This window comes from Epinephelus fuscoguttatus, linkage group LG9 (genome assembly GCF_011397635.1).
Source record: "Epinephelus fuscoguttatus linkage group LG9, E.fuscoguttatus.final_Chr_v1".
NCBI classification, from domain to species: Eukaryota; Metazoa; Chordata; class Actinopteri; order Perciformes; family Serranidae; genus Epinephelus; species Epinephelus fuscoguttatus.
In genome coordinates, this window is record NC_064760.1 from 10,161,095 (window position 1) to 10,181,929 (window position 20,835).

At 41.6% G+C, this 20,835-nt stretch overlaps 1 protein-coding gene across 1 annotated transcript; it reads right to left on the reverse strand.

Moving 5' to 3' along the window:
- Positions 1-39: 39 nt before the first annotated feature.
- Positions 40-19,157, reverse strand: etfdh (electron transfer flavoprotein dehydrogenase). Its single transcript, XM_049585118.1, has 13 exons — positions 18,939-19,157; positions 18,007-18,165; positions 16,442-16,671; positions 16,110-16,191; positions 15,622-15,740; positions 13,720-13,797; positions 13,123-13,269; positions 12,642-12,782; positions 10,830-10,973; positions 7,705-7,873; positions 6,773-6,955; positions 6,178-6,399; positions 40-533 (listed from the first exon to the last, which is right to left on the reverse strand). The coding sequence occupies exons 1-13, from the start codon at positions 18,967-18,969 to the stop codon at positions 370-372; spliced, it is 1,869 nt and encodes a 622-aa protein (XP_049441075.1). The 5' UTR covers positions 18,970-19,157; the 3' UTR covers positions 40-369.
- Positions 19,158-20,835: the final 1,678 nt, after the last annotated feature.

The following is a 20,835-nucleotide window of genomic DNA, read 5'->3' on the forward strand; positions in this document are numbered from 1 at the left end:
TACAGAAGATTCTGTTGTTACAGTCAGTGAAGTCGTTGTTCAGACACAAAACAGTTTACTTTTCAACTATTTCAAATGCCCATATTGTGGATTTTATAGATAAAACTTGTTACATATGGTCCTGTGTTTTGCATTGTTTTATAAAGCCTGTACCACATAAACTGTCTCACTGTATAAATTAAGAATTCACTTTAATGTCTAACATCCTTTTAGCAGATTTTATTATTTATACCCTCAAAAACAGCTCTATAGTTATTATCTGTCCCATACTTAGGCACGTTTGCCATCGCTGGCATGTACTGCAAAAATGCGTGATACTTTACAGTTATGTTTCTAGACATAAAAAGTTTAAAAAATGAAACTGGATGTTCACATTCCGTTGTAGGCTGGTCCGCCGCCGCCCTCAGGCACCACCCAGTTGATGTTTTGGCTCGGGTCCTTGATATCACAGGTCTTACAGTGGACACAGTTCTGAGCATTGATCTGCAATCGCATCCCCTCTCCTGTCTCCAGGGGAACGTACTCGTACACACCTGCAGAGAAATAAACGAGTTAGACGCATAGAGACAAAGGATGTGGAATATTTCTGTAAGTTTTGAGCACCACTTTCTGTTTTGGTCAGGTATTCAGTGAGTTCCAACCTCACTATCGACAGTTTGCCAGCTGCTGCCTGAATGATGTTACATGTGAAGATACACTTTGATGTGCAGCGTTTCTTCTTAAGCCCTGTCTGCACAGATCTACTGTAACAGAGTTCCCACAGAGCCTTGAAAAGTTTTCATTTTCTAAAAATGCTTATTCTTTTGAGGGTTGCGGGGGATTGGAGCCTATCCCAGCTGACATTGGGTGAGAGGCAGGGTACACCCTGGACAGGTCGCCAGACTATCACAGGGCTGACACATAGAGACAGACAACCATTCACAATCACATTAACACCTACGGACAATTTAGAGTCACCAATTAACCTGCATGTCTTTGGACTGTGGGAGGAAGCTGGAGTACCTGGAGGAAACCCACGCTGACACGGGGAGAACATGCAGGCTCCACACTGGAGGGCTCCCCGACCCTGGGTTCAAACCAGTGACCCTCTTGCTGTATAGTGACCATGCTAACCACTACACCACTACATTGAATTCCTTAATCTAAAAATAAGGCCTTAATTGAAGTTGAAAAGTCTTTTGGCAGTGGAATCTCACATGCAGAGTGAGAGACACAAAATCACTATGATATTTGGCAATAAATGCCGACTAACTTTTTCACTGGACCAAAGAAGTCATGTTTGATGTTACATTAGACATTTTGGAAGGACTGTCCTTAACCCTAAGTAAAAAAAAAAAAAAGTTAAGAGTAGCATTAAAAAAGTCAAACTGGATTAATTTTACCTTGCCTTAGGCTGCAGGAACACTGGGACCTCTACTATAATTGCTGAGATTGTCTGTGAACTTCATCCCATGTGAATCTGCGATGTCCAAAATGTGTCAAGTTAAGATCCCACCACAAATAACCAGCCACATTTCACCACTCACAGAGGTCACGTGATATTTGTCCTTTGAAAATCAGCAGCTCTGCAATTTGGGGTCATACTTTTTTTGTTTCTCCATGCCAAGCTTTGACAGTACACTTTGCATATGTTGAATATGTATTATGTACCAAATTCCTGCTTTCTGAAAAACTATTACAGCCATTGAAGGAGAAGCAGAATTGCTTCATGTTACACTGTGTATCATGAGCAGCATTTCTTCACAGCACTGTGAGAGACCTTACTATTACCACCCTATTTTGCTCTGTGGTAAAATGATGAATCTTTTGAAATGAGGAGCTTCACAGGGCAGCCTGTCTCCAGGAAAACAAAACATGCTTTCTGTAAGATTTTTATTCAGAAATATTTGTCATTTTCTGTCTCAGCTGTTACCAAGGAGAAACAACAGCGATAAAACCTGACAGGAAATATGCTGAGTGAACTTTGTTAGGACACATCTGAAACTCTGCGTTTTGAAGAGAAGCTTAACACCAGACTTTTGGCCTAACTGCCTCGTCCCTGGAGAGTGAATGAAGTATCATCAGGGGAAGGGTTAGGAGAGCGTCTGAGACAGGCACAGTCACTCAGGCCTGTTTTACTGCTCTCTTTTTGACATTGATCCAAGCTGGTTTAGAACACGAGTTGCTGCCAATGAAAACTGCTACGGAGAAAGTTATAGCTGGAGCCTGATAGTTTGATGTCATTTGTAGGTTTTAAAAAAACACAAGTGTCTTTTCAACAAAGTTCCAGTTTTTAAAAGGACGTCATTTAGTACAGGTAGGAAGATCTGCAGGGTCTTGTGGCCACATGTCACAGCAAACTGATTAAAAAGCTTTACACACACTTCAGTGTTAATGCACTATCTGCACAACTGAGATGCTGCGGCGGCTTAATTAACTCTGCAAAGAAAACAAATCTGTCTGTGGCTATAAATACGGTTTATGTGGTCAGGATTGAAAAACAGCAAAGCATCTTTTAGACTCTGAAGGGAAAAGGATGTCAATGAATGTTTAGATAATAAAACAAGGTTCAGCTGCTGCTTTTTGCCACGAACACCATTTACGTGTTTCTGAAAGACACCTTTGATTCACGCCAGCCAACAATGCCGAGCCCATAACTAATTATAAAAATAATTAACCTTCCTAACCCAAAGCTGCAGAGTTTCTATGGTAATTGATGTCCTGCTTTATCCAATCTCCCCTTCTCTTTGTCCTGACAAACACACACAACTGTTTCGCTGTCATTTGTCTGTGTGGACAAACATTAAGTTTCCACAGCATTTAAAAAAGGAGCCAGGTGAATACTTCTTTGTCTTTATCTGGAGACATTGCCTCAACACACAGTGCTCTCAGAAAGGTTTAAATTCAACCAACACGTTTTCTTTGCATTCATTAAGACGATGGCGTCTACATCAAAAGCAGCTCCAGTTCAGTCACATCAGATCACATGTTAGAGGTGAGGTGTTGCAGTGTTTTCTGCTCTGTTTTAATCCAATCTGTCAAAATGACAAATTTCTCCTAACAGCTACACAGTGCTGAAAATTAGGCTGTCATTCATAGAAGAATCTAAACGACCCTGGAGCATGCTCTCATCAGAGTCCAGCATGTTCCCACCAGGATGTTTGTTGTTTATACAAAGATGGAAACATTTCCTCTTCTAGTGTAGTGGTCGTTTCCCACAGGGATGCCTGGAACTTCTTTCCCTCTCAAATCACACTTCTGTTTAATCTGCATGGAGTAAGAGCACAACCTGGACCATCTAGTTTATCTCAAAGCACAAGATTTGATGAGTTAAGAGGAGACATTAATGTTTGATAGCCAACAGCAACTGACCCACGAGCCAAAGCTTATTGATTTGGTAAGTTTTGGTAAAGAAAACTCAAACAGTTGCTGGTTCAAGCTTCTCAAAAGTTGAGAATTTGCTGCTTTTCTGCGGGGCAGTAGCTCAGTCCATAGGGACTTGGGTTGGGAACCGGAGGGTCGTCGGTTCAAGTCCCCGTCCGGACCAAATGCGGAGCATGCACTGGTTGCTGGAGAGGTGCCAGTTCACCTCCTGGGCACTGCCAGGGTGCCCTTGAGCAAGGCACTGAACCCCCCAACTGCTCGGGGCGCCCGACCAAGGCAGCCCCCTCACTCTGACATCCCTCCACTTTGTCCTGTTTGTGCATGTGTGTGCATTTCGGACCTGTGTGTTAATGACAACGGAGTTAATTTAATTCAAATAACCTTCACATGGAACTTGTTGCTGTTTGTGTGAGGGAAGTATAAGTGTGTGACACATCACATTATCTTACTATATAACGACTAAAACTCTGTCTGTGGGTGTGTCTGTGTGTCCACGTTTTTCTCCTCACTGACTTGGTCAATCCATGTGAAATTTGGCACAGTGGTAGAGGGTCATGGGAGGATGCAAATGAAGCAATATTACATCAATTGGCCAAAGGGGGGCGCTATAGCAACCGACTGAAATTGCAAACTTTGAACGGGCATATCTCATGCCCCGTATGTCATAGAGACGTGAAACTTTGCACAGAGATGCCTCTCCTCATGAGGAACACATTTGCCTCAAGAACCCATAAGTTCCTGGTTATATAGATTTTCCACCATTTTGAATTTTTTGAAAAACACTTCAAATGGATCTCTTCCTAGGAAGTTTGACCGATCTGCATGAAACTGGGTGAACATAATCAGAGATCAATATCTAAAGTTCCCTCTTGGCAAAAGTTGGAAAACGTACTAAAACTGAGCTTCTATAAGGCAATGAATATTGTGGAGGGCGTGGCTCATCACATAAAGGTGTATAACATCTCAAGGGTTTCACCCATCACCACGCAACTTTGTAGGCATATGACCACACATAATCTGAGGGGACCCCTCCATTATTGACCCCATCAAACAAAATGGGGGCGCTAGAGAGCTCATTTCTTATCTAGGCCTAACCGCCATATTGATTTTTACTAAACTTGGTAGATATGTAGAACAGGACGCCTCAAGGTGACTGGAGAAATTTAACTCTAATTGGCAACTAGGTGGCGCTATAGCAACAGAAAAATGCTTAAAAATGGCTAAAATGTGACCAATCGCTGTGGCTCCCCCTGTGGACCAATGTTTGTTTTTCTTTTCTAATTTTTGGTATGACTAAGTCATGGTATGGTATGCTGCTGCAACAAGGGCTAGCCGCACCTTTCCCATGTGAACTACCAGTGCGCCCCACTTTTGAGTCAATACAACATATAAACACTTTAACTATCTGCCTTTCAACGTGCTACCTCAACTACTAATGTACAGTTTTAGCCCACTAACTATCCCACTATTGGCAATGGTACTACTGTACTTTCAATAAAGCAATCATACTATCAAATTCACAAAAACTCTGTCTGAATACATTGCTCTTCTTAATGGGTTCAGCTGACTATTTAATCTGCAATTTCCTATGACCTGTATCCCAAACACACACCATGTGAAACTGTACGTGGGCAACTGTGCACTCAATGGGTATGGACTAGTCTTACGTTCTTTTCCTTTTAAATGGATGTTACTGGTGCTTTGATGTGATTTTAAAACATTTAAAATGAATTCTTGAAACATTTTGTTCATAAATATTTCATGAGTAATGGTCGGTTGTCAATTGTTATTTGATATTCATAAATAAAAACAATAATTTGTTTCACGATAAGAGTGATAACCCATGTTATAAAGTCTATTATGCACAGATATAAATACGGGTGTTCTTCAGGCACAAAAAGTGTGAAAATCACTGGACTCAATGATTAATTGGACGAATAATTCACTATGAAAAGTTGTTGGCATTAATTGCAGCCCTACCTAAACTGGTGTGAGCACCATGGTGTAAATTTTAACAGCTTGCACAGACACTATCTAGTGTAATATAAATGAAGTCAGGGCTGCAACTTATGTTCTTTAATTAATCTATTCTTCTAATAAGCTTCTCGACTGAAAGTTTATGAAGACATCAGAAATAAGAATTAAAAAAAGAACTTGTGGTTCCTACAGTGCAAGTTCTTCTTTCGGCTGTTCCCTTTAGGGGTGGCCACAGGCGAATCATCTGCCTCCGTCTAACCCTCTCTTACACCAGCTGACATCACGTCCTCTCTCACTACATCCATAAATCTCCTCTTTGGTCTTCCTCTAGGCCTCAGCATCCTTCTACCGATATATTCACTATTCCTGCTCTGAACACGTCCAAACCATCTCAGTCTGACTTTATCTCCAAAACATCTACTATGAGCTGTCCCTCTGATGTACTCAGTGCAAGTTGACATATTTATATTGCTTGATCCATCGGCCCAAAAGCCAATGATAATCAGCCAAACATGAGGAACCAGAGAACGGTCATCATTTTGGCTTGAAAAATGACCCGACTGGAGATTAGTTATAAAACTGTTGCAGATAAATGTTCTTCTCATTGACTAATTGTTTCAGCTAAGATCAGTTAACCTCCTAAATACAGCCCCTGTGAGTGCATGTGACCTGTGCTTACAAGTCCTGATTCATTTGTGACTTTATATTGGTGTGACATTAGATGCAATGAAAAGCTGAATTTCCTTTCTTGGCTTCAGTCTGTGGTAAAGATTAACTCTTATCAGCACCGTGACACATTGTGTGGGGGATGCTCTTCATGAGGAATGATGGTGTTACCTGCAGGGCAGAAACGCTGCTCAGGCCCGTCGAATACGGCCAGGTTCCTTTCTACCGGGATGCTGTCATTCTTCAGGGTCAGGTGGGGGGGCTGGTCCCCCTCGTGGTTGGTGCCACTCAGAGCCACGGAGGAGAGCAGGTCGAAGCTTATCTTGCCGTCGGGCTTGGGATATTCAATGGGAGTACAGTCTTTGGCCGGTTTCAGCTGGTGTGCATCGAGGCCTGAGACAGATTGTGCAGAGACGGTTACAAAATGTTGATTTTCTCTGCTGAGATAAAGTGACTTCATACCTGACCTGAGGGAAAACCACTGGTTATGTGACGTGCTGCTTATCTGCAGCAGCACAACTGACAACATTACAAATTTCTCAATGTGCTTTATGCTTTTTATACCACGTTTAAAACCTTTCAGAATAAAAAAAACATCTTATCTACCTCAGTTCTTTTCATTTCACTGCTGCTTATTACTCTTCTTCACACTGACTCCATCGAACATGAGCTTTCTTTTCTCTACAGCTGATCTTTCTTTATTGCTCCTGCTAGGTTGTACCATTAGAGAGATATATACAGAGAGATTCTGCTCCGTGATACTCACCACAGTGTTTGAGCGTCCACGGCTCTTTTCCTCTAAAGATCCAGTAGAAGATTCCCGTGTAGACCATGCCACCGTACAGGCCAAAGTAATTGTGGAAGGACGGTCTGATGTTTCTTACTGAATGCAGCTCTTTCCACACCCACGAGCTCTTCAAGTTTTCAGTGTACTCAGGTACATGGAGTCCTGGGAGGATTTTAAAAAGAAAAATAAACGGAAGGATTTAATTTCTGTTCTGCTGTTGTCGTGTTGACATGTTTGCACATTTCCAGCACAAAGCCTCGACTGATTTTGACCTTGTAAAGTAAAGATTTAAAAAAGAGCGCCTGTATATAATCACAAAATCCCTCCACTAACACAGTCAGGTACGTGGACTTTCCTTATCAACAAGGACTCAGTTTCAGGTATAGCGCAGTTGTATTTGCGATTTCATTCATTGTAGTGAATTGAGAAGCATTAAATTGCATCCACCTCAATAAAACTGGGGTGGTGGCTGAAGTTTGAGAGGCTGATCATTTCAAACTCTGGCGCATAAACCAGCACAATACCATAAAAAAATGACTTTAACTGAAGTAAATAAGTCATAGTGCCACTTTTGTCATGATCCTTGAGACTGTTCCCTCTGACAGTTTTATTAACATTGCAGTTTTTCTGATTGATAGACCTGCAAGAATTTGTCCCCGTCAAACCTCAGCTGAGTTTCGTCTGGCTGCTTGGGAAACTCATATTTAAAGAGTTTATTGCCTGAACCTTTATACCTGCAAATGCTGCCACACCTGACATGACCTGTTACCCAGCCTTGTTGCAGTGTTTGTTATTCTGTAACTTCAAAGTTGTCTAAACCCTGTTTGGCATGGTTTCTGAGTAACTTGAATTAAATACAAACAGCTACTGGTGCTTCTGTCGTGACTATTAATGTGTCTTAAGCTCTCTACCTGCCGTCTCAGACTCCGGCTCCTCTGCTGTGACTTTGGGGAAAATGGCCTCGGCAGCCAGCATGCCGCTCTTCATCGCTGTGTGGGTGCCTTTGATCTTTGGGACGTTCATGAAGCCGGGGCTGCAGCCTATCAACAGCCCTCCGGGGAAAGTCAGCTTTGGGATAGACTGGAGAGGAAGAGGAGAGAGGTCATGCCCATTTTCAACTTGCCTGCCTTTGACTTTCGGAGATCGTACACTTCTAAATGCATTTTAAGAATTTAGTTGCTGTGCAGCCTGTCCATAATTCTACTGGATATTTTGAGCTTTAAATGAAAAACATAAGTAAGTAAAATTTATCTACATAGCACTTGTCACAGACATAGGTCACAAAGTGCTTCACAAAGGCATGAGACAACAAGAAAGAAAACATAGAAGACAAAGTGACTGTGAGCCACATACTGCCTTCATCAATACAGTGATGTCCTCTACACTTGTACCGACGCCAATACTTCGTCTATTAGATGTGCTGCCAAAGGGAAGTGGGCTTAACAGTCACCAAATTTTGAGCACGATAGCACTTATTACCGGATGTAAGATAGTGCTGCAGCATTGGAAAACTAAAGGAGATGTATCCGTGAAGGAGTGGTTTGACGAAATGGCTAAAAACTCCTCCAATGAAAGACTTCGTTACAAGCTAAGAGACAGGACATGAAAATGTAATGTAGCCTGATGTACTGATGAGCTGCACCCTTTCTTATAATCTGAGGTGTCAACTAATGTGCATAATATGACAAACACTGATGTTGTACCATGAAGAATGCTTGTCTAGGTTGTTTTCCTTCTGCCTTTGTTCCCTTTGTCCTGTTCTTGTAGTAGTTTGCTGTGATTTTATGACTGATGGTGTACAAAGATTCGATCACCACGGGTCTTAAGGCGAGAGCGAAGGACAGACAATAAATTCAGTGTATTCGATTCAAGAAAGCCAGCTGAAGAATATGGGTTGAGTAGTTAAGCCACACAAGAGAAAGCCTGAACGTTCTGTGAGTACAAATGAGAATTTGGAATTTGATACTAAACTCAACAGGGAGAGCGTCTATATGATCTAGTTTGTAGTCTGGCAGCAGCATTCTGGATTGGTTGCAGCTGAGCAAGAGCAGACACACTCAGTGAGGAGAAGGGTGCAGTACAGTGGTCAGTGTGAGATGACATAAAGACATGTGTGATCATTTTCTGTTCATCAGTTGAAACAACAGATCTCAGTTTACTTATATTTCTTAAATGGAAACAACAAGATTTGGTCAGATGCTTCATGTGGTTAGTGAGCAGCAAACAGTTGGTATTTTCTTCGATTAAATTTCCAATAAATTAGGGGAATTGAACGAGTCTTCATTTATATCAAGTGATTTATTTTCTGCAGCTTCCAAGCCACGTGCTCCAGCTCATCGTGGAGGATCCTGATGTGTCCCCAGTACCCGCTGGGATGTATAATCCCTAATGGGAAACATAAGCCTGTTTGGGGTCTGCGCCCAGTTGGATGTACCACTGCAGCAGATGCACTATCTACACACGGCCAAAATACATGGGGCACAGACGCAGCATGACACGTCTGCTGCAGCATATCTGCAGCAAAGCAGGTCCATTATGATAATATGAAGCTGCTACAGTGACCACATGCTGCTGCTGGTCTATTTGACTTTCTCGTGGCTCCGCAGCCCTATGACAGGTAAAACTATATACAACTGTGTAAAAACCAACTGTGTAAAAAACGAAAATGCTAAAACTAAATACCACATTGCACCAGAGGCACAGGGACACAGCGGTTACATTCCACATTATCCTGTAGTTAAAACAAGCAGTTAATTAATTCAGTGCCAGTTTATATTAGCTTCACTTCCAAGACTCAGTCTGCACAGTCTGCCAGGTAACCACACGCTACAAAGATCATTGTAGCAGGTTAAAAAACTCGCTTCACATTCTCTCCACGCCCCATATATTTCAGCCGTGTCCTATAGTATAATGACATCCTACTGCAATAACTTGTCTCCTTTATCTTGTCACACTTTTTAATATAGTGGCACTTCAAATTGAATCTATGCTTTAAACAGCTGGTACAACTTGGCTAATAAATCTCTAAAATCTTTGCCCAATAAGAGTGATGTTGCATATCTGATAGATCGAAGGATGTTATCTATCCTTGCATTAAGATTTTCTGTATTAAAATGACAAAGACTGGGGAACCACCTGAAACTACAGATTAGAGAAGTCAAACTAACCGCTTCAGATCGCTTTTGATGTATATTATAAATAAACCAAACACACAGCAATGTGTCAGTGGTAGTGTAAACAATTTGATTAATTTATAAAAAATGATTTACTGATTTCTGTCGTCATTCTACCGTGACAACATCAATTTGTTTGCTGAGTAAATTACATCTTAAATGAAGACTTGTGCTGATGAGTTCTGCTGCATTCAGGCGCCTTTAAACCTTTGAAATCCAAGCAAATTGATTTGGTTTCCTTTCAAAAACTTGCTAAAAAGGCAATGAGCAACTTGGCAAGAAATGTCATGCAAATTGCAAGGAAACAGTAAAACGTGACAAGAATAGTAACCTGAAGAAGAAAAGAAAGAGGGGGGAAATTATAAAAAACTATTAAAAAAAACTAGGGGAAAAAGCCCAGAAAAATGAATTTATAATTATTATAACTGTATTATTAAAATCATATTTAGCACTTTTTCAAGGTTATTTCCTTATTTGTTTGTTTGTTTGCTTGCTTTTTATTACCTTTTAAAACTATATGTCAGGAAAGTTTCTGTAACTTCTAATTTCTTGGGTAATTTTTTGTAAAGTTGCTCACTGACTTTGTCGTGTGTTCTTGACAGGAATCGGGCTAATTTGCTCAGGTTTTAAAGGGTTAAATATAAAAGTAGGAGCACATTTCAAAAATCCCTGACGAAGAACTCTGTAGTGTAAATGAGTCACGCACAACGGTTGTCTCCATATTACACAATATAATCTCTAAGTGCGTCTTGTAGTTTCTCCAGTGACACAGCTGCACTCACACAACAGGCATGTTTGATAAAAAGTTTTGTGCCAAACAAGTATCCTTATTAATACTGACAATATGTAAGGTAGACATGTACCTGTAATCCTCCCTCGTTCAGTGCTCTGGCTCCATATGCAATCCTGTTGCCTCCCTCCAGTGTGGGAGCTATGAAGGGGTGATGCTTCCAGCGCTGGAACTCCCTGAACGGGCTCAAGTAAGGGTTGGTGTAGTCCAGACCAATCTGGAGTGGGGAAATAAATACCAGTCATTAAAAAAACAACTACAACACATAGTGCTAGGTAAGATATTGATGTTATGTTGATATGTAAAAGGGTGTGTATATATATATAGATTTTTGGATATCTTAATATCACAAGTGTTGAGTTTTCTTGGTTTAAAAGGCTGCATAACAGTAAAGTGACATAATTTTCTGAACTTACTTATTTTATATTCTCCGTATCGCTCAGTCCCAACAACAAACATCCTAGAAAAATTAAAACTCGAAAAAGGTAGGGTGTTTAATTATTTTCTAAATCTAATATGGCATAGAAAATAATAAAATCCAATTAAATTTTCCATATCCTTCTGTGTTAGTGTTGCATTTCTGCCGAGCTTCAAACATCTGCGACAACGCACTGACACTACAAATCAAGTTTTTTAATCATCCTCTTTGTCTCCAGAACGTCTTTGAAACCCACAGCAAATTAAAATTACAGGTTATGTAACAATCTAGAGAGGCAACAGCCTGTCTTCACACAGCTACCAAAGTTCACAGTGCATGTCGGGATAAAAGCCAAACCTGGTCAACGACCTCATCGTCCACTCAGGTTAGCCTGTGATGAGTTATAAATCTGAGGGAGCATGGAGAGGTTTACTAAAATATAGTTTAGTACAAAGGTCTGTGAAAACACAGAGGGGGCAAACGACCAAATCCATGTGTGTAGAATGTCAGAGGTATAAGTTTGTCTGTGGTGCCTCTGAATTTACGTACGAGGGAAGTCCGCTTTTTTTCGGGGGTTTGTTTAGAACAGAAGTGTCCAAACTTTTTTGAATGGAGGTTTGATTGGGGGGGGGCTGTGGCTCAGAGGTAGAGCGAGTCATCCACTGATTGGATAATCTGTGGTTTGATCCCCGGCTCCTCCAGTCCGCACGTCAAAGTATCCTTGGGCAAGATGCTGAACCCCAAATTACTCTCAATGGCTGTTCCATCGGTGTGTGAGCGCGTGTGGATGGTTACCGAGTACAAGCATCCAACTTTCCACCACTCCTGACGGCGACGGCCCTGAGTGTTGACTTAACGGCTACATAGCAAACGTAGCAAACACGCGGCCATCATTGTTACGTAGCAGGAAACGTTTGCTGTTAGGTAAGTATTCGTTTGCTTGTTTACCACCCATGTTTATGCAAACACATTAGTTCCTACTTGGTGAATGTCTACAAACTGTATACCATCATGAGGTGAACACTCTCAGGCCATCTAGAATTAGTTGGCGCCCCTGGGTCAGACTTTGGGCATGTCTGGTTTAGAAAGTTTTACTTAAGTCATGCTTTTACTTTGTTAACAAGAGGTATTGTGACTAGACTGACTCAGAAAATGTAACTGATTTTAAATTAAAACTATAACAGATAAAAGGAATTACATACTTTAAGCTCACAGACACACATTTTTGCTGTGTTAGAATATAACTATGATAATGTACAGTATATTTCCACACCAGATTTCACAGTGAAATGTAAAGAATCAATTCAAGGCTGTATGTATTATTCCTCTGCAGGATAAATAACAAACATTGATCATGTAAATCTGCAAACGACTCAGGTGTTTACTTAAAAGCTCAAGCTGCGGTTATTTACTGGCCGCATCACCTCTGTTTACATCATCTGTCAGGACGTGCACAAAGCCACTCACCACAAAGCCCAGCGCCACCAGCGGCTCTCCTTCGTTCAGGTGGTACAGGAAGGATCCTCCATATGTGTTTCTGTTTAGGGGCCAGCCCACAGAATGCTCCACTCTGCCCGGCCTCCATTTCTTCTCATCAATCGTCCACAACTTAGAAAACAAAAAGGGACAAAAGTTTTTGATGGGCAGAGGATTCATTAAATCCACTGATACTTTCTAACAATGATCAGCTTTGCTATATAAGAGTGAGCACACCATTTAACTCCATGCATTTGTGTTTTCTAGTGTCTCACCAGACTGTGTACACAGTGTTGAATCCCCAGTGTAGACACATTACAGTAACCCTTTTATCTGTCTCCTCAGGATGGACTTTACTCGTTAGGAACGATCAGTCAAACCAGATTAAGGTGAAACTAAATTAAGGCCTCAGACAGGGTGACTGATACTCTCTCCAGCATTAGCCTTTATGTGGGTGGTGCAGGTTATTTACCTCCTTCAGGCCGATTGCGTAGGTCTGGGGTTCACAGTTCTCACGCAGGTTGAACTGCTTGTAAAGCTGCTTGGCCAAGTGGCCGTGACAGCCCTCTCCAAACAACGTGACTTTAGCATGGAGCTCCATTCCTCTCTCAAACACATCCTGAAGCAGAGAGAGACAGGACGCATGAACATGTATTGCATGAATGAGAAGATACTGAACACAACACAGATGATGAAATCATCACTTTATGTAGAGGATCACAACATTTGGTATTATCTGACATAAAGGGAAAAAGAACACGTACAAACCTTCTAAAGAAGAAAAGACGTTTCTACGTTATCATGACAATGTACTGAATGATGAGGTAATATTGGCAACCATTATAAAGCCCTCCATTCTGTAAATGTGTTACTGCTGAAGGAAATCAGTAAATGCACATTTTTATGTGTGAGGCGTGCTTTTGCTTTTGTTGGCTTGCTTCGTCTTTACAGCCTTTTCAAAGAGCCTTATGTATCAAAGCTATTTGTGTGGAGATAAATGGACTACAGCGGGACAGTGATATTAAATCTCTCTCTCTCTCTTTTTTTTTTTTTTTTTACTGCACAATACCTTTGGGGAGCCATCTTTGGCGATGCCTACGTCATTGGTGGCAATTCCTTTCACACTTCCATCTTCATGAAACAAAACCTTAACAAAAGTAAACACAGATAAAGGTTAATGCACGAAGCTGTACACGTTTCATTTCAAAGGATGAACAGGCACAAACAAACAGGCAGATTACTGGATTATATAACTTGTCTTAACAATGGACACGTCCACTGATACAGGTAAGCCGACAATACATTGATTAGGTGATAAAAAAAAAATGAAACATGCATGTGTATGCCTGTATATTTTTAAATTGATTTAGCCTTTCCCCCTTTGCAGTCATTGCGGAGGAGACGTTCGTAAGAGAATCAAGTAACTTAAAATGCTGTGTTGGCACTGCATAACAAATCAACGCCTATTCACTAAGGTAATCGTATATGCATTTTAAATGTACATAAATCTACATTCACATAGTCAGATGGAATGAAACACACAAAAAATTCAGTGAATAAATGGTGTGAGCTATACAGAAATACAACGTATACCCAGGATAAAACATTGGTGTGCTATGCCCCAGCCAAAACTTTCCGATAAAATCTTAATGGGTTTATAAAAACGTTTTCAACCTCCAATCATACCTTGTATGATTCTAATTATAACTTTACCCACTTTGTCTCTGCCTTTCATCTGTCTGACCCCCTCCCACCTCCAGCAACCTAAGTTCTTAGTACTTGTAAGCTATACAATTATAATTAAGTCTTAGGTAATTACTTTTTTCCCTCTCTAGTTGTTTTTATTCATTTATTCCCCCCTTAAATATCTTTAGAGGAGATAAAGAAAAGATACAGGACATAGGGAAAATAACTTATTGTGGGTTAATGTATACCCAATTTATAACATGTTGGTTAAATGTATGAGTCACATGTAGGGTAATACACAAAACCGTGCACCGTATTAGCTTATAAGAATATAACCATGGCATTGCTTGTGTCAACTGTAACATTCATAATACATTCATTTTCTGTAAGCGCTTATCCGGTAAGTGGTAACTGGGGGCTGGAGCCTATCCCAGCTGACATTGGGTGAGAGGCAGGGCACACCCTGGACAGGTCGCCAGACTATCGCAGGGCTGACACATAGAGACAGACAACCATTCACAATCACATTCACACCTACGGACAATTTAGAGTCACCAATTAACCTGCATGTCTTTGGACTGTGGGAGGAAGCTGGAGTACCTGGAGAAAACCCACGCTGACACGGGAAGAACATGCAAACTCCGACACAGAAGGGCTCCCCGACCTCAGTGTTCAAACCAGGAACCCTCTTACTGTGAGGGCACAATACCAACCACTGCACCACCATGCCGCCACAAATACTTAATGGAAATCCATAAAACTAGAAGACTATGGACCTTTATGTGTAGCACAGGAAGACAAAGGAATGTTAGGCAGTTATATGTTTATCAAAATCAATGTGGGCAAGTTTATAGTTTATCTATAAAGCAATATAGCCTTGTGTAGCCAGACCTATCTCCACAGCGCTGTATGTGTCAGTGCTGGAGAAATGTCTAGAAGCCAACGGCAGGTTTATAGCCATAGTCTATATGCAGTTAGTCAGACTAACAACTGCCTACACAAAGACAGACCCATAAACTCAGCCCAGTGGTGTAAACACATGTAGTAGATTTTCTTTTAAAAGTTTAAGTTTGATCTTTATTATAGCACCAAAAAAAAATCAAACCAGTGAGGTTTAAGATGTGCCTTTTCATGGACAAATGATCTACACAGCCATTGTCAACCTACCCAACTACAGTACATTATGAGTGGTACAAAAGGAAAAGAAAAGGAACACATGTTTACGTTACTTATATTGCATGCAATTGTCACACCATAAATTAAAGGAATTCAAAGGACGTCTCACCTCAGCTGCAGCGTAACCAGGATACAGCTCCACTCCGAGCTCCTCGGCCTGCTCCCCCAGCCAGCGCACAAAGTTCCCCAGCCTCACGATGTAGTTACCATGGTTCGCCATGGGCAGACCTGCAGACAGCAAGATAGATCCAAGTCCAAACCCACAAACCAGTTTGATGCCAAGGAGTGATTTTTCCACCTTTTTGTCGAGACAGAATTTGCTTGATAGCAAGTTTAATCGGTTTGAGTGATGTTGCATCCCCTATGATTATTTTCAGACTGTGCCTTTGAAGAAATGCAGACGCATCCTTTCTCTTTGTTTTAAACCCCCCTAATTCTTTGTAGCCTCTTTTCTCCCAGTGGTAAATGTCAACTTGTCAATCTCTGTTATCAATAACACATCATCACTGTAGGGCAGAACCTGTAAATGACTTGTCAGACCAACGGGGTGAGAGAGCATCAAACCTTCATTTATTCAAACAGAACACAAGCTTTTACCTGGCAAAATGGGGACAGGGATTCTGTGTTTCTTTGTTAAAATGCTGAACACATCTTCAGTCACGGGAGTATTCAGGGGTGCCTGAGGTGAGAGCACAATGTGTGTTGGTCAGAGTCTGACTTTACAGGAATTTGTGTGTACGTGCTGTATCACTCTGTATCACCACTCTGTACTGTATGTGTAGCTATGTTATATTTAGCGTTGCTGACAATCAGTCACAAAAGATATCACACATCTTATGACAGCAGCATGGAGCACCTGAGGTAACCATCATCTTTTTGTATAAAACATAAGGCCTTCGTCAATTCTCACTACTGAATAAGACACTCACCCCTCGTTCTTTCCAATCAGGAAATAGCTCGTTGAGGGCAGTGGGCTCCAGACAGGCACCTGACAGGGTGTGTGCTCCAATTTGAGAGGCCTTCTCCACAAGACACACTCGCAGCTCCTTCCCATGTTCGTTGGCCAGCTGCTTCAGACGAATGGCTGCTGAGAGACCAGCAGGGCCCCCGCCTACTATCACCACATCTGCCTCGTCGGCAAACCTCTCCATTTCGACGCCTGGGAAAGAACCATAAGAGAGAAATACCAAAGAATAGGAGAGGCACTGCATTCTCATTTAGTTTGCAATATTTTAAGAAGATAACTGGAGCCAGCCATGTGTGGCACACCTGACAATGCCTTGAACAAAAACTGGCAGAACTAGGGTCCAATTTTGCAGTGAAGCCACTGAAACTCATGACAAACTTTGTGAATCTCAAAGCTGAATTCAGTGGGCAAAGATACAAGTTTCTTGGGCTTATTCACACTGATTCTCCACCATGTGTAACTCCACCTGTCAAACCCTCCTGTCACCGCAAATCCACGGTGACATTTCTCTTTCTCTATATAGGATAGAAGACACTATAGGCCACAATTCCATATATTACAGGAAAATGTCAGAGGAAAGAGGTACTGCAGGTTTTCTTAATACTTTCAGTTGGCAGGAAAGTCTCACTGGCTGAAGAAGTTTTATTGCAGGAATATCATCGGTGACAAGTACACTGTGAGCTTTGTTGAGTTGCAGAAAAAATAAAAAAAGAATAAATACTCTTGTACATACAATCATAAACCCAGCTAATGAATCAAACAGTTATATGAAGATTGGGTTACTTTTTTATTCAGTGTAAACATTATACTCCACAGCAGGTTAGGCTCCTGACAGAGACACTAGAACATCAGGACGGGTTCAAGTCCCCGTCCTGACCAAATATGGAGCATGGACTGGTAGCTGGAGAGGTGCCAGTTTGCCTCCTGGGCACAGCACTGAACCCCCAACTGCTCGGGGCACGACCTGGACGAGCGTCTCACTCCAATAGCTTCTTGCTTTAGCAACATCAGCTGCTCTGTTTTAACAATGTTCAGCTGAAAAAACGTGCATGTCGGCTGAAAAACAACCGAGCTGTCTGTCTGGAGATGCAGTGTCTTAAACCACTGGTGAGTAAGAAAAATAATAACGCTGCATGTAATTTGTTCAGCTATTAGCAGAGGATAAATGTACGCTAGCCACTACGCTAATTTATGCAATGTAAACATGCTAAAGCTAATAATGGGTGATTAGCAAAAAATAATTGTTTTGTCCATGAACCTTGACGGTTATTACTGAACTGAATGTTACACTTTTGTTGAATGATCTTGTTCTTCATTTGTGTTTTATGGCTGTTTGGAGAAGTTTGCCTTCGGGGCTTTATGCCAGATATTCCTGAAGTTTTATGAAACAGATGATGGTTTGGGTTAAAGAAAGGTCTCTCTGACAGAAAACCCTGAAGGTTAATGGAGTCAGTTTTATGTGAACTTTACTATACTTAGTATACACACCATTTGAGAGCCACTGCTCTAGATCGTGCAGTGTCTTACCTTCCCATCTTGAGTCCTTCTCTCTAGGATGGATAGTGTAGTGTGTTGTGATGCGTGGTGTCGACACTGAAGAGCACGTCCGCCTGTTTAGTGTCCAGCAGATCTGAGGGGCAGCATGCTCTGTCTGTACTGTCTTCAAAGCCCTGATGCACCTGTGGGCTGCACAAGAGAAAACAGCACCCGGTTAGGACCAGCTGCAACTGGTGGGCATGTGGCTGTACATTGTATAGATAGTGGTCACACTGGTTTGGTTGAGCTTGATCTGGTTCCCAAATATTAAAACACAGATGAGATACATTGAAAAATAACAAATAATGCAATAACTACATGTAAAGTCAGGTGGCAAAATATAGCAAGGGGACTTATAAATAACCCAACAGCAAAACAAGAACAAGAAACAACTACACTGGCAGCTAATGTGGTGAAAAAGACAAGCAGCTGTCACAGCAGGTTGCAGCTGTAGCACCATGCTAGCTAGTTTCTGGGTACCCACAGCTGAGCTAAACTCAAAGTCCAAGGCTGCGAATAAACATTGTTTTAGGGTGGCAGAACATTTCCCACAGCGTACAAAACAATAAGCTACTAATAACACCTGTACATGTCTAAAAAAGTGTAATTTGGACATACAACTCAGGACAAGGACACAGTTCATGTGACCTATATATTGGTTCAACTTTAACCTACATTTAGCTAGATGCTAACATACAAATAAGCATGCTGCACTGCTAATGTCACAGCTAGCATTGTAAAACACCTAAAACATTATTAGGCACGAAGATATAATATATAAACCCTCTACACCAGGCTGCAGTAAGCTTATAGATGATATAAAGATAACTGATAACACTGTGGGTGAGAAAGTTAGCGGCTCTGTCCACGTCAAACACAGCACACTCACAGCATGTTAGCTAACTAGCCATTAGCCGACTTACCTTTACTTGTATATCTGGTGGCTGGAAACATTATGTGTCAGCTGGGATGCGTTCACTGACCAGCGGCTTCTCTTTTTTCTTAATCAGCGGGGTTGAAGTCGAGGTGTCCTCTCTGGGTTGCCAGTTCACAGCTTGTGCAACCCTCTCGCTTGGCAAACAAATAATGAGACACCCTTACAAAATGCGTCTCATAACACAGACATCGGAGGGCGTCAAAAGCTGCGCTGCTGCGCGGAGTGGTAACTGCGTCAGAGTAGATCTCTATACGTCACCCTCTGGACGAGTTACAGCAAATCTGGGCTGCATAGCGTGTAGGAATCAGGCATTGTGTTACGTCATCCCAGGACACTGTTGACCGGTTGTTAAGGGAAAGATAGTGGACGCTGTCTTTTTTAATTCGTCAGTTTAATTTAGTTTATTTATTTGCGCACACATATGTATAGAAAAGACAAAAAATATTAAAAAAAAATTAACCATTTTGCAGAAGAGGTTGGAAGCCAAAAAATGGAGATAACCTCCTCTCTTAAACAATTATTAATGAAAATAAAGATAAAATTAGCACTTAGCAATAACACAAAATTGATAGACATATACAAATTGTCACCAGCATTTGGCTGAGGGCTGATACTATTTCCAACTACAGCTGTAGGCTACTTACCATTCTCACAGTTTAATTCTTTCACCGGTAATATTTTTTGAATTCCTGGCAGGGCAACACAAACATTACTCAAGTTTCTTGTTATAGTTCAGATTAAATTTGACATTTAATTTGCTCTAACTGTTCTTTTCGTTATATTTCTGATCTGTAATCACTATCACTGAATTTGTTTTATCCAATAGTGCACTGTTTTTCCACTGTCCTTCCATCACCTTTATTGGAAGTGTGTTTAGGCTGCTGCAAACCTGTGCACCTACATGACAGCAGCATGTTACACCCCACCCTTAGGCTGCCCTGTGGGGTGAATAAAACTCTACCACTGACCCAAAATAAGACACCTTTAAAACACCTACATCCCAGGCTGAGAAGCAGCAGGACCGGCAGTGTCCACATCACAGGCCTCTCTCCTCTGCTGCTGGCACAGGAGCTCTTCAGCACCTCCTCCATGCCAGGTGCAATGCACCTCGTTAAGCAATGCAGCACACCTGGGCAGATCTACAATGGAGGGAAAAGGGACAGCAGCACAGACCACATACAGCCAAAGTACTGAGGCAGTGCAGCCATAACGCAGAAGATGCACTTTACTAATTTTGAATGCAGATTCAGATAAGTTTTTTTATGTAGTGATACTGAAAAAGCATCTTGATGCACACTGGTATGGTTTGGCAACATCACAGCACAGGATCATGAACACCTGATGAGGATACTGAAAACAGCATCAGAAATCATGGGATCACCATTACCTCAGATACAGGATATACTGTATGCACCACCTGCTGCAGGAAGGAAGCACTTTGTAGTCACTACAAAGTCGTAGTAGTCACCCAGCACACAACCTTTTCTCTTGTCTTCCCTCAGGGAAGCATCTGCAGAGCATCAGGGCTCAGACCTCCTGCCTCAGATTTTTTTTACCCCCAGGCAGTCAGACTGCTGAACAGTAGCTCTTAAGGACTGCAGATGCTGTGGATTATTTATGTTCTATTATATGCTGCCATTGTTGTAGGACACATTCACACTGGCTCTATTTGGTCCACTTTAAACTAACCCTGGTCTGCTTTCACAGATATTTGGGTTCATTTGGAGTGGTGTGAACGCTCATTTGAACTCTGGTGTGCTTGAAACCTGCGGGTCTCAGTTCACTGGTGTGGTTCGCTTACAGTGGGAAAAGCAAATGGACTATCCAGCGAACCAAAGAGAGGAAGTGAACCAAACAGAGGAAGTGAGGTAGTGTGCATCACA

What these genes read in the sequence shown, in the direction of transcription:
- etfdh (XM_049585118.1), bottom strand. Translation starts at nt 18,969, where the DNA reads ATGTTTCCAGCCACCAGATATACAAGTAAAG. An exon ending in CCCTGTCCCCATTTTGCCAG is followed by an intron (nt 15,741 to 16,109) that starts GTAAAAGCTTGT and finishes TGCTGTCTGCAG; the next exon opens with GTCTGCCCATGGCGAACCAT. An exon ending in CCAAAGATGGCTCCCCAAAG is followed by an intron (nt 13,270 to 13,719) that starts GTATTGTGCAGT and finishes TCTCTGCTTCAG; the next exon opens with GATGTGTTTGAGAGAGGAAT.